This window comes from Apteryx mantelli, chromosome 1, assembly GCF_036417845.1.
Source record: "Apteryx mantelli isolate bAptMan1 chromosome 1, bAptMan1.hap1, whole genome shotgun sequence".
In the NCBI taxonomy this organism is placed as follows: Eukaryota; Metazoa; Chordata; class Aves; order Apterygiformes; family Apterygidae; genus Apteryx; species Apteryx mantelli.
The window spans coordinates 2,113,034-2,125,786 of record NC_089978.1 but is presented as its reverse complement, the minus strand read 5'-3'; the positions used below and the strand labels follow the sequence as shown (position 1 = coordinate 2,125,786).

Sequence of the window (12,753 nt, the reverse complement as noted above, 5' to 3'; positions counted from 1 at the left end):
CGCCGTTCTGCTTCTCACGCGGGCCGGGGGGGGAGGACGGGCAGAGCGGAGCTGGGGATTGCCCATTAATAGGATAGAGAAGGGCAAGAAGCATCCCCGGGAGACTCCTACATTTCCTGCTCACCAGTGGGAGATAGGGATAATACCAGCGAGTTTCCGTCCGCCAGCCCCATCCCGGCCAGGTGACATCGCAGCGTATAAACCCCATTGCTAAACGCTGCAGCCGCTCCTCCCGCCTCTGGTTTTCCGTCACTGACCAGATTATCTCCGCTCCGTAGACCTGCTTTCTGGGAATATTGAATAACTCAGGGTTAACCTAGATGTCCAAGCTGTCCTCAGTGTCAGAGCTCGGAGCAAAGTTCCCCGGTCCAGACAAATTGAAAGTTACAGTGTCTCTTACCGGGCAAAATTGGATTTGTTTCCTGAGCGTCCGTAACGTGTTCCCTGGGCGGAAGGTTTAACTCTTCCGAGCCTTCCGGCCGTGGCGCCGTGGCCAGGCATGCGCCGCACCGTTTGCACGTGGCCCCGGGCACTCAGCTCCGCGTTCGTGTGGACCGTCGCCTCCGCCGCGCCGGCCCCGTGATTCCTCTGGGTCTCCTCTGCCCTCGGCGAGAAGCAGAACCGGGGTCCTCGCTCCCTCCCGTCAGCAGTGAGGAGGAGGAGGAGGGAGGGATCCCGCTCTGGGGTAAAGATCTTTGGGATCTTCCCATGTGAAGGGTTCTGGGGTTTACCCTGTCCTCCAGGACATCCCCGTGAGGGCCGTGGTGGAGGCCACCCAGGGCAAGACGGCCCTTGCGGGACCCCCCCTTTTCTCCTCCATCTCCCTTGGGGCTCAGCTCCTGCATCCCGCTCTGCTCTCCTGGGGGGGGGTGGCAGGATCCAGCCCTGGGGGCTCCTCGTGTCCCTTCAGAGCAGGAGCATTTGGGGGAAAGCACGGCTCAGGGGTACGAACAGTTCTGGTGTTTGCCTTCCTCGCAAGATGGTCACCCATCGGCTGCGATGGACCACAGCGCGGGTTCATGCTCGTCGGCTGTGGGCGCCCGTGTCCTCTCCCCGAGGCGGAGCAGGACCAGGTCGAGCCAGCCGGGCTCCTTCCCCTGGGGACGAAACGTCCCGGCGGGGACCTGGCACGCTTGAGCAGCCGTGAAGGTGTGCAGGTTGCTTTCCCACCACCCAGAGCACCACCTCCACTTGGGGACCGAGCTGCAGAAGCAGGAGTGAAACCCAGGAGATCCGTCCCTCTGTCCGTCCTGCAGCACCTGGGGTTGCGGGAAATGTGGGTTTATTTTTGGCTCCAGCACCCGTTTTCCAGGACACGTGTGAAGTTTAACACAGACTGCTTTGTAGTCAAGTCTTCATCTTTCCAAATGCTCACTGTAGTGTTGTCTTGCCCTGGGGTTTAATTCATGAAGGCTGCTGGGATGTCCAAGCTCTACAAGAGAGGTTGCTTGAGAAAGGGCTGTAAACGAAGAGCAGCTTCCAGTCCTGGCCACCTCGGAGTATGAGGGCAGGAAAAGGGGGAAGGGGCCAGGAGGTCCTTCAGGAGGTCCCCCAGGAGGTCCTGCAGGTTTGTTTTCACCCAAAAGGATCTTGGAGCTTCCCTGGTGCTTTTTGACCCTCTCGAATTCAGATGTGGTCCCTCAGGAAGAGCACGACAAGATTCATGGAGACGTCGTGGCTGGGGACGTCTGAACACGAAGACGGCAGGGTGGGAAGCAGGATTTGCCCTTTCGGTTCTTGCCCCTTTCCCTTTCCTAAAAACCCGATTGCACCGCAGCCGGGGCTCTCGCCGGGCGCCCTCGCAAGCTGCTTGGGAACCGGCCGGCCTCGGGGCAGGAGCTGGGCTCGATGCAGCTCCGGTGGCTCCAGCGCCTCTCCCTCACCCCCGCGCAGCCACTCCAGCTCTGCCGCCTCCGCCCCGGCTGGCTGGAGCCGCGAAGGATGCTCCTCTGGGTGCCGGCACAGCCCGGACCACGCGCCTGCGCGGCTCCTCCGTCCCACTCGTGGAAATCAAGAGGCAGTTTGTGCCGGGGGCCGAGCGAGAGCGCGGGAGCTCTTGGCTCCGCTGGGCCTGCGGGGGCGGGGGGGGAGGGGGGGCTGAGCTGGCTGCACTGTGCTGGCGGGTGTGCACAGGCGTGCACGGGTGTGCATGACAATGCATGGCTGTGCATGGCTGTGCACATGCGTGTATGGGTGTGCCTGGCTGTGCATGGGTGTGTATGGGTGTGCATGGCTATGTATGGGTGTGCCTGGCTGTGTATGGGTGTGCACGGCTGTGTATGGCTGTGTATGGGTGTGCACGGCTGTGTATGGGTGTGCACATGTGTGTGGCTGTGCATGGGTGTGCACGGGTGTGCATGGCTGTGCACATGCGTGCATGGTTGTGTATGGGTGTGCATGGCCTTGCACAGGTGTGCACGGCTGTGTATGGGTGTGCATGGCTGTGCATGGCTGTGTATGGGTGTGCCTGGCTGTGCATGGGTGTGCGTGGCTGTGCACATGTGTGTGTGGTTGTGCATGGGTGTGCACGGCTGTGTATGGCTGTGCATGGCTGTGTATGGCTGTGTATGGGTGTGCATGGCTGTGTATGGGTGTGCACGGCTGTGTATGGGTGTGCATGGCTGTGTATGGGTGTGCACGGCTGTGTATGGCTGTGTATGGGTGTGCACGGCTGTGTATGGGTGTGCATGGCTGTGTATGGGTGTGCACGGCTGTGTATGGGTGTGCACGGCCATGCACACATGTGCACAGCTGCCCGCAGCGGTGCCGCGCAGCACCGAGGGCACCAGCCCAGGGATCACAGGGATAAACCCGGGATTCCCCCCGCTGCGCACGTTTGGGGACCGGGTCCCCCCTGCAGCAGCGCGGTGCCCCGCACACCCGGCCCCGCCGCAGCAGCCTGCACGTCGCAGCCCCGGTGACGCAGCCCCGGCCCAGCCGTGCCGTGCCGTGCCGTGCCGTGCCGTGCCGTGCCGCGCCGTGCAATGCCGCGCTGCACCGTGCCAGCACCCCGGGGAGCAGCGAGACGAAGGCAGCGGCCCGCAGGAGCATCCGCAGCCGGGGCTGCGTTGGGGCTCCCCCCCTTCCCCAATAGTTTTATTTGTTTTTAATCGTGTCGGAGGAGAGGAGCCGGCGGTGCCTCTAAGCAAACAGCAGAGGGTTAAAGGGCTCCCTGTGACAGATCAAATAAATGTGCCACTGCAGCCGGTCCCAGAAACAATAAAACCAAGGCAAGATCTGGAGGGGAGAAACATCAGGCTGTGACGGGAGAAATTCAATTACTGCCAGCCTTCAGCCCCGTGCCGGGCTCCTAATTCGATTAGGGGCGGGCGAGCTGCAGCGAGCGGAGGGGCCTCGCAGCGGCCCCGAGTCCGGGCTTTGTCACCGCGAACAAAGCGGTGGCGGCCGGGCGCCTCCGGCACGGCGGTGGGATGAACCGGGCCGGGATGGTGGCCGAAGCGCAGTCCCGGGGCCCCCGGGACGGCGTCGAGCCGCCCGGTGCAGTGGTCCCCGCTCGAGCACGGGGCCGGGGGGACTCTGCACCCACGGGGACGGGGAGGGGGGAATCTGCCCCCCAGCCCTGCAGCAGGACGTGGCCCTTGTGCTGGGGGGACGTGGTGTCCCCTGGCAGCGACTGCGGTGCTGGTGTGCAGCTCCTGCACGCCGAGGTCGGGTGCCCTGTGCTGCCCAACCCCTCTCCCCCAGGACCCCTGCACCTCCTGCCCCATTGCACACTGTCCTGCCCCATGCACGCTGTCCTGCCCCACTGCACACTGTCCTGCCCCATTGCACGCCGTCCTGCCCCATTGCACACTGTCCTGCCCCATTGCACGCTGTCCTGCCCCATTGCACACCATCCTGTTGCACACACACACACACTGTCCTGCCCCATGCACTCTATGCTGCCCCATTGCACACCATCCTGCCCCATGCACTCTATCCTGCCCCATTGCACACCGTCCTGCCCCATTGCATGCTGTCTTGCCCCATGCATGCTGTCCTGCCCCATGCATGCCATCCTGTTGCACACACACACTGCCATGCCCCACACACGCTGTCCTGCCCCATTGCATGCTGTCCTGCCCCATGCACGCCATCCTGCCCCATGCACATTGTCCTGCCCCATTGCACGCTGTCCTGCCCCAATGCACGCTGTCCTGCCCCATTGCACGCTGTCCTGCCCCAATGCATGCTGTTCTGCCCCAATGCATGCTGTTCTGCCCCATTGCATGCTGTCCTGCCCCATTGCATGCTGTCCTGCCCCATTGCATGCCATCCTGTCACATGCACACTGTCCTGCCCCTGGGTCCCTGTCGGTCCCGCATGCTCCCAGCCACGCGCCCAGTTGGGGCGCCAGGGCCAGCAGGGCTCCCCGGCCCAGCCAGCGCCAGTGCCCGGGCGCCCAGCGCCCCGAGTGCCCACGGAGCACCGGCGGGGCCGGGGGGCTGCGTGGAGACGGCTCCCCGCAGCGTCTGCTCTGCCGGGGCGGCAGCGGGACAGCGCCCGCGTCCCCTTTTCTCGCCACGGGGAGACAAGCTGTAAGAGCGCAGATTTGCTCATGTCCTCACCAGGAAGCCTCCAAGCCGGGAAGAGGATTTCACTCAGGCACCAAATCCACAGATCCCCCGTGGTTTTTTGGGGCACTTTCACCTCCTACAACCACCCCGCTGCGCTGAGCTTTGCAGGGCAGCGCCGATGCACCCAGCCAACACGTCCGCAGCTTTGCTCCGGCTCATGCAGGGGTTACGACAGGATGCAACAGCCTGGCCGGGGGCAGAGGAGGGGTTGGTGACGGGCTGCTCTCGCAGAGCCGTGGCGGGTGTCCCGGAGCTCCGTACGCAGCCTGGGTCTCGGCACCCAGCACGGGCAAAGCCTTTGGGGCCCCTCAGCCCAGCCAGGCCTTCAGTAGAGCACCTAGCGCCTTGGAAATGCCCATCCCACCCCAATTTTGCACCCGTTGGCAATGAAGCGGTGGTGTTGCTACTAATACGTGAGATTTTTTGCATGACCCCCCCCCCCCCCCACCGCCCCGTGTCCATGATGATGCTATCGCCCCCGCGGGCAGTGCCCGGGCTGCCTGCAAGCCGGGGCTCCTCAGCCCGGAGCATCGTCCCTGTGCCCAGAGCATCATCCCTGCTCCACAGGGGAGCCGAGTCAAGGAGCATCGCTGCCGCGGGACCAGGTTGCACTTGGACACCCCCCCTCCCCCCCGGCATCCGGTGCCCCGGCTGGGAAGGCTGCCGTGGCCACCACATCCCTTCCCTCGCTCCCTGCGCCACTCCGCGGCACCTTCCCGTCTCCCGTCCAGCCTCCCCTTTGTCCCTGGCTCTCTTTCCCCTCTTCCCCCTTCGTCCCCCCTTCATCCCCCCCTTCCCTCATCTTCCTCCGCCCCCCTCCCCCCTTATTCTGCCCCTGGCTCTGGGCAGCAATAGCAGCAGCTCCTTGCGTGGCAGATTGCTGCCTAATTAGTTTAGAGGGAAAACTTAATTGAATTAACTTTTTCACAACTCCAGCAGCCTGACAGTTGGGGCTCTCTTTCCCCAGCCAGCCTCCAGCTCCTTGATCTAATTAACTTGTTTAGCAACCTGCCCGGGTGCCGAGCCAGCGCGCCCCGGCCGCGGCAGCTGGGGTGGGCGCCGGAGCGCGGCCGGGCCCGAGACCCCGGCCGGGACGAGACGGATGCTCGGCCTCGAGAGCGGGGCGCCCCGAAAGCAGCCCCCCCCCCACCTCGGGATTTTATGCATCCTCCTGGGGGGGCTGGAGCGAGCCCCCGCGGGGCGGCCGGGAAGGGGGGGACACAAAGCCCCTCAGCTGGGCCGGGAATTAGACTTTTAAATCCTCTTTAGTGAAAGTGTTTGTCTTGAAAACGCCCCCCCCCCCCCCCGGTGCTGCCTAATTCCCCCTCCGGAGCCCCTGAAAAGGGGCAAAGGCTTTGCCATGCACCGCGGCACCCCCGCGGTGCTAACGAGGGGCCTTGGAGATTCGGGGCAGCGGGAGAGGAGCCGGCGTCGCCCCCCCCGCCTCTGCCCGTCCCTTCGCCAGGGCCCTGCCGGCTGCAGCGTGGTCCCCGGGGCGCCGTGGGGCTGACCCACCGCCGGGCGCCGAGCAGAGCTGGGCTGGGCAAGGGGGGCCCTGGGGTCCGTCCCCCCCCCCGGCCTGCTCCGGGGTGTCTGTGTGCAAAGCGCAGCGATGCGCAGGGAGATCGAGCCGTGGGGATGTGGGACCGGCTGGGCCCGTGGGCTGGGGCAGCTGGGGAGACACAGCAGGAAGGGGATGGGGACGGGGAGAAGGATGGAGAAGGGATGGGGATGCAGAGGGGTTGGGGATGGGACAGGGAAGGAGATGGTGGTGGGGATGGGATCAGGGACGATGGGGATGTGGATGTGGAGGCGGATGGAGAAGGGACGGGGATGCAGAGGGGATGGGGACAAGGACAGGGACAGGGAAGGAGATGGCGATGGGGATGGGGACAGGGATGATGGGGATGGGGAGGGGGATGGAGGGGGCATGGGGATGCAGAGGGGATGGGGACAGGGACAGGGAAGGAGATGGCAATGGGGACAGGGACAGGGACAGGGAAGGAGATGGCAAAGGGGATGGGGACAGGGATGATGGAGATGGGGACAGGGAGGGGGACGGGGACAGAGATGGGGCCGTGGAAGATGGGGCTGGGGACAGCCGGGGGGGGGACAGCGGAGGGACAAGACCGTGGGCTGGGGCAGGCCCGCACGGCTCCACAACGCTCCCCACCACGCCGCCCCGACGTACGCGGCTGCTGGGCCGGGCCGGGCCGGGCCGGGCCGGGCCGGGAGGGGGGGGAGGCAGGAGCCACCCCCGCCGCCCCCCCCGGGGCCGCCACCTCCCGCAGCCGTCGGGGCGGCGCGGAGTCGGGCCTGGACCGGGGCCGGGCGCCCACGAAGGGTTAAGGGCGGGGGGCGGCGGCGGCGGGGGGAGGCGGCTCCGCCCGCTCCTGCTGCGCCCGCGGTCCCCGGGAGATATTGTCATGCAAAAGCCCCCCGACGCCGCCAGCCATTGTCTCCCCGTCGCCGGGCCGCTATATTACGGAGCGCGGCGGCCGGGCGGCGGCGGGAGCGGGCGCGGGCGCGGGCGCGGGCCGCGCATGGCGAAGCGGCCGGGGCCGGCGGCGGCGGCGGCGGCGGCGGCGGCAGCGGCGTCGGGCAGGCGGCCGAGGTAGCGGCGCCGCGGCCGGGCCGGGCCGGGCCGGGCCGGGGGGGGGGCCCCGCCGGGCGCCGCTCCATGTTCGCCATGGACTACTCCTACCTCAACTCCTACGACTCCTGCGTGGCCGCCATGGAGGCGTCCGCCTACGACTTCAGCTCCTGCAGCCAGGCCAACACCTTCCAGTACAGCCCCATGCGCGGCGGCTTCGGCGCCGGCGCCGCCTGCCCGCCGCTCGCCACCGCCAACTGCGCCCTGGGCGCCCTGCGCGACCACCAGCCCTCGCCCTACTCGGCAGGTAACGGAGCCGCGACGCCCCCGACGCCGCGCGGCCCCCCGACGCCCTGCTCGGCCCCCGCCGCTTCCGACGGCGCCGCCGCGGTGCCGCCCGAACCGGGACCACGCGGCGGCCCCCGGCGGGTGCTGCCGCCGCCGCTGCCGCCGCTGCCGCCGCCGCTTTCGTTGCCGCCGCGCGGACGCGCCGCCCGCGGGAGCGGCCGCAACGAAGGGGCCGCGCTGCCGCCGCCCGCCCCGACCCCGACCCCAGTCCCGGTCCCAGCTCCGGTCCCGGCTCCGGTGCCGGTGCCGGTGCCGGTCCCGCCGCCGCCGCCGGCCCGGGCCGCCCCGCGGCTCCGCGCTTCGCCGCGGCGGCAACGAACGGGCGGGAACGGGGCAGCGCGGAGGCAGCGCCCGACCGCGGTGCGCTCTGCCCGGTGCGTCCCTGCCCGGTGCACCCTGTCCGTCCTGCCCGGTGCACCCTGCTCGTCCTGCCCGGTGCATCCCTGCCCGTCCTGCCCGGTGCACCCTGCCCGTCCTGCCCGGTGCATCCCTGCCCATCCCGCCCGGTGCACCCTGCCCGTCCCGTCCTGCCCGGTGCACCCTGCCCGTTCTGCCCGGTGCATCCCTGCTAATCCTGCCCGGTGCATCCCTGCCCATCCCGCCCGGCGCGCTCTGCCCGGTGCGTCCCTACCCGGTGCACCCTGTCCGTCCTGCCCGGTGCATCCCTGCTCGTCCTGCCCGGTGCGCTCTGCCCGGTGCGTCCCTGCCCGGTGCGCCCTGCTCGTCCTGCCCGGTGCATCCCTGCTAATCCTGCCCGGTGCGTCCCTGCCCGGTGCGCCCTGTCCGTCCCGCCCGATACACCCTGCCCGTCCTGCCCAGTGCGTCCCTGCCCGGTGCGACGCTGCCCGTCCCGCCCTGCCCGGTGTGTCCCTGCCTGTCCCGCGCGGTGCACCCTGCCCGTCCCGCCCGATACGTCCCTGCTAATCCTGCCTGATGCATCCCTGCCCGTCGTGCCCGGTGCACCCTGCCCGTCCTGCCCGGTACGCTCTGCCCGGTGCATCCCTGCCGGTCCCGCCCGGTGAGCTCTGCCCGGTGTATCCCTGCCCGTCCTGCCCGGTGCATCCCTGCTAATCCTGCCCGGTGCGTCCCTGCCCGGTGCACCCTGCCCGTCCTGCCCGGTGCGTCCCTGCCCGTCCCGCCCCGTGCGCTCTGCCAGGTGTATCCCTGCCCGTCCCGCCCGGTGAGTCCCTGCCCGACCCGCCCGGTGCGCTCTGTCCGGTGCATCCCTGCTAATCCTGCCCGGTGCGCTCTGCCTGTCCTGCCCGGTGCATCCTGCCCGTCCCGCCCGGTGCATCCCTGCTAATCCTGCCCGGTGCATCCCTGCCCATCCCACCCGGCGCGCTCTGCCCGGTGCGTCCCTGCCCGGTACGTCCTGCCCGTCCCACCCGGTGCACCCTGCCCATCCTGCCCAGTGCGTCCTGCCCGGTGCGTCCCTGCCCGTCCGGCCCGGTGCATCCCTGCCCGGTGCATCCTGCCCGTCCTGCCTGGTGCACTCTGCCCGGTGCATCCCTGCCCGTCCCGCCCATCACATCCCTGGTCATCCTGCCCGGTGCATCCCTGCCCGTCCTGCCTGGTGCACCCTGCCTGTCCCACCCGGTGTGCTCTGCCCGGTGCGTCCCTGCCTGTCCCACCCGGTGCGTCCCTGCTAATCCTGCCCCGTGCTTCCCAGCCCATCCCGCCTGGTGCTTCCCTGCCCGTCCTGCCTGGTGCATCCCTGTCTGTCCCACTCGGAGTGCTCTGCCCGGCGCATCCCTGCCCATCCTGACTGGTGTATCCTTGCCTGTCCTGCCCGGTGCACTCTGACTGCCCTGCCCGGTGCATCCCTGCCTGTCCTTTGTAGTGCATCCCTGCCTCTCCTTCCTGGTGCATCCCTGCCTGCCCTGCCCAGTGCACGCTGCCCGGTGCGCTCTGCCTCTGCCTGGTGCAGCCCTGCCTGTCCTGCCTGGTGTGTCCTGCTCGGTGCACTCTGCCCATCCTGCCCGGTGTGCTCTGCCCGGTGCGTCCCTGCCGGCCCTGTCCAGTGTGTCCTGCCTGGTGCATCCCTGCCCATCCTGCCCAGCGCGTGCTGCCTGGTGCATCCCTGCCCATCCTGCCTGGTGCGCGCTGCCCCGTGCACCCTGTCCGTCCCGTGCTGCCCTCCCTTTTGCTCGTGCTCTGCCCGGCGTGCCCGGCACCGCTCACACCCGCCTCTCCTTCCCCAGTGCCCTACAAGTTCTTCTCGGACCCGTCGGGCATCAACGAGAAGCGGAAGCAGCGGCGGATCCGGACCACGTTCACCAGCTCCCAGCTGAAGGAGCTGGAGAGGGTCTTCGCCGAGACGCACTACCCCGACATCTACACCCGGGAGGAGCTGGCCCTCAAAATCGACCTCACCGAAGCCCGGGTGCAGGTGAGCAGGGCGCAGCCCCGGGCAGGGTGGGTGTCTCCGGCTCCCATGCTCCGGGATGCCGGGGGGGGAGGATGCTCCGCTCTCTGCTCAGCCTGGGAGCTGGCGTAGCCCCGGGTGCAGCAGAGCCCTCGGAGACCTTGGGGCTCTGCCGGTTTGCTCCCCCCTGTTTCGGGTTGTGTCGGGTGAAGCGATGGGGACCCACCGCCCCGGGCAGGATCCCAGTGCGATCTTGCGGTTTAAATCCATGCAAGCGTCTCCCCCCTGGCAGGAATAGGGAATGTTTCCCTGACCGCTGCCCAGAGGGTCTCCCTAAAAGCCAGCTGTGATGGGGGACTTCCTTACAGTCCCGGCGAAAGGTGCCGGTTCAGCGAAACCCCCCGGCAGGCAGGAGCGCGGCGAGGTGCTTCGCACGGGGGCTGCAGAGGGGCCCGTGCACGTTCCCCCCCGTGTCCCGGGCGGCTCCCGCCCTGCATCCGCTGGCTGCAGGCGGATCCGAAGCCTGAGCCGGTCCCAGGCAGCCGGGAGCACTCGGGCTTTGGGGAGGGAGGTGGCATTTCGGGTGGGCGCTCGGTTTGTCTGCTTGGGTGCGATTTCAAAGCAAAAGGGAGCACGAGGGGTGCTGATCCAAGAAGGAGGAGTGCACGGAGCCGTGCCGGGGTCGGAGCAGCCGATGCAGCCCGGGGAAAGGCCGGGATCAGAGCAGCGAGCCGGGAAGAGCTCGGCGCCGAAGCGGCGCCCACGTTTGCACTCAGGAGGGGGGGATTTGCTCCAGCCCCAGTCCGCCCAGGAGGATCCCCCCGTGTGTCCATGGTGGTTTCCAAGCGTGCGGAAACCGGTCAAGTCTGGTGTCACCCCTGGAGTTGAGGCACTATGGAAAATTTGGGGGCTGTGCTTTAGGGCCGTGCAGGTAGCTGGGCTGCAAAGAGCAAATAGCAAATAATTGCAAATAGCAAATAGCTGCAAATAATTGCAAATAGCTGCAAATAGCAAATAGTTGCAAATAGCTGCAAATAGCAAATAGCTGCAAAGAGCCTTTCCCCCGGCCGCGCTCCAGGTCTGGTTCCAGAACCGGCGCGCCAAGTTCCGCAAGCAGGAGCGCGCCGCCAATGCCAAGGGCGCCGGCGGCACGGGCACCGCCGCCACCGGCGCCGGCAAGAAGTCGGACCCGCGCTCCTCGTCGGAGGACGACGAGTCCAAGGAGTCGAACTGCAGCCCGACGCCGGACAGCACGGCCTCGCTGCCCGCCGCGGGCAGCCTGAACAGTCCCGGCAGCAGCCTGAGCCCCAGCCCCGGCGCGGGGCAGCCGCTGGGACCCGGCCACCCCGCGCAGCCGCTGAAGGCGCCCGTGTGGCCCGGCGTGAGCACCAGCAGCGGCGCCGCCAACGCCGCCGACCTGCTCAAGGCGTGGCAGCCGGCCGAAGCCATGCCGGGACCCTTCTCCGGCGTCCTCTCCTCCTTCCACAGGAAGCCCAACGCCCTCAAGACCAACCTCTTCTGATGAGCCGGGTGCGAGCATCCCCACCACCGCCACCGCCACCGCCACCGCGGCCCCCCCCTCTCCCTCCCCTTCCCGGCACGCTGCCCCCTCCGGCAAAGCGCCCGGAGTGCCGCCGCTCCGGGAGCTGCCGCTCGGTGCAACGTGCCTGCACGTGCGCACGGGACCCCGCTCCGGCTCCCGACCCCCGGACCAGGCTCTGCTGCCCTCCGCGCTGCCGCTGCTCCGGAGGGACAGGACAAGGATGAGCCTCCCCCCCCCCTTTCCCCGGTGCACAGGGATTTGGGGCACTTTGGAGGGGCCGGGAACTGTCGCCAGAGGAGCCGGTTTGCTGTGACTGTGGGAGCCGTCGGAGCGCCCTCGGGCATCGCCGGGAGCAGGATGGGGCCCTTCCCGCGGTGCTGCCGCCGGCGGAGCCGAAGGCGCCCAGCTCATCCCGCCGGACCTTGCAAAGGGGCGCCGGGTCCGCGCGTGCGTGTGCGTGTGCGTGTGTGTTCGTGTCGCTTCTTCAGCCACGGCGGCGGGTCGGGTCTGCCCTTGTCCCCCCCCCTTTTTGCCCGGAGCCATCCCGCGGGATTTCGGGGAGCCGACCCGTGCCGTTCCCAGCTTCGTGCCCTGCTGCTCCCCCTCCCTGGCCCCGCGGCGGCGGCTCCCAGGATGCGCGGGGACCTCGTCGGATGCTGGATGAGGGTTTGGTTTTTTTTTTTTTTTCTTTCTTTCCCTTTTTTTTTATTTTTTTATTTTTAACTGTTCTGTAATTTATTGAACCCATTTGCAAATTATACTAATCCAAATAAAACTTAATTTATTGAAGAAGCCGCTGGCTTCCTGCAGTCAGCCGGGGGGGGGGGGGCAGCCAGGGCAGCGTCCCCGTCCCTGCACGTCCCCGTCCCTGCACGTCCCCATCCCTGCACGTCCCCGTTCCTGCACGTCCCCGTTCCCGCACGTCCCCGTTCCCACACGGCGCCGGCCGCAGCCGGGGACCCCGCGCTGCCGCGGGAGGCTGCAGAGCCCCGGCCCCGGCGACCGCCGCAGCCCGGATGCTAGTGCGGGATATCTGCGATGATGTTTCTCGCCGTCTGCTCTCAAGCCAAAGACCTGGAGGAGAGAGGGAAAGAGCAGGAGCAGGGGCTGCGGCAAGCAGGGAGAGCAGAGGTTTGGACATGGGACAGGAGCAGGAGCAGAGGTGAGAGAGGAGCAGGGGCTGGAACAGGAACAGAGATGGGACAGGAGCAGAGATGGGACAGGAGCAGAGGTGGGACAGGAGCAGAGATGGGAGAGGAGCAGGAGATGGGAGAGGAGCAGGAGATGGGAGAGGAGCAGGAGGTGGGACAGGAGCAGAGGTGGGACA

At 67.8% G+C, this 12,753-nt stretch overlaps 1 protein-coding gene across 1 annotated transcript; it reads left to right on the top strand.

Moving 5' to 3' along the window:
- Nucleotides 1–7,219: 7,219 nt before the first annotated feature.
- Nucleotides 7,220–12,218, top strand: PHOX2A (paired like homeobox 2A). Its single transcript, XM_067289593.1, has 3 exons — nucleotides 7,220–7,477; nucleotides 9,720–9,907; nucleotides 10,962–12,218. Exons 1-3 carry the CDS (start codon nucleotides 7,258–7,260, stop codon nucleotides 11,403–11,405), a joined length of 852 nt encoding a protein of 283 aa, XP_067145694.1. The 5' UTR covers nucleotides 7,220–7,257; the 3' UTR covers nucleotides 11,406–12,218.
- Nucleotides 12,219–12,753: the final 535 nt, after the last annotated feature.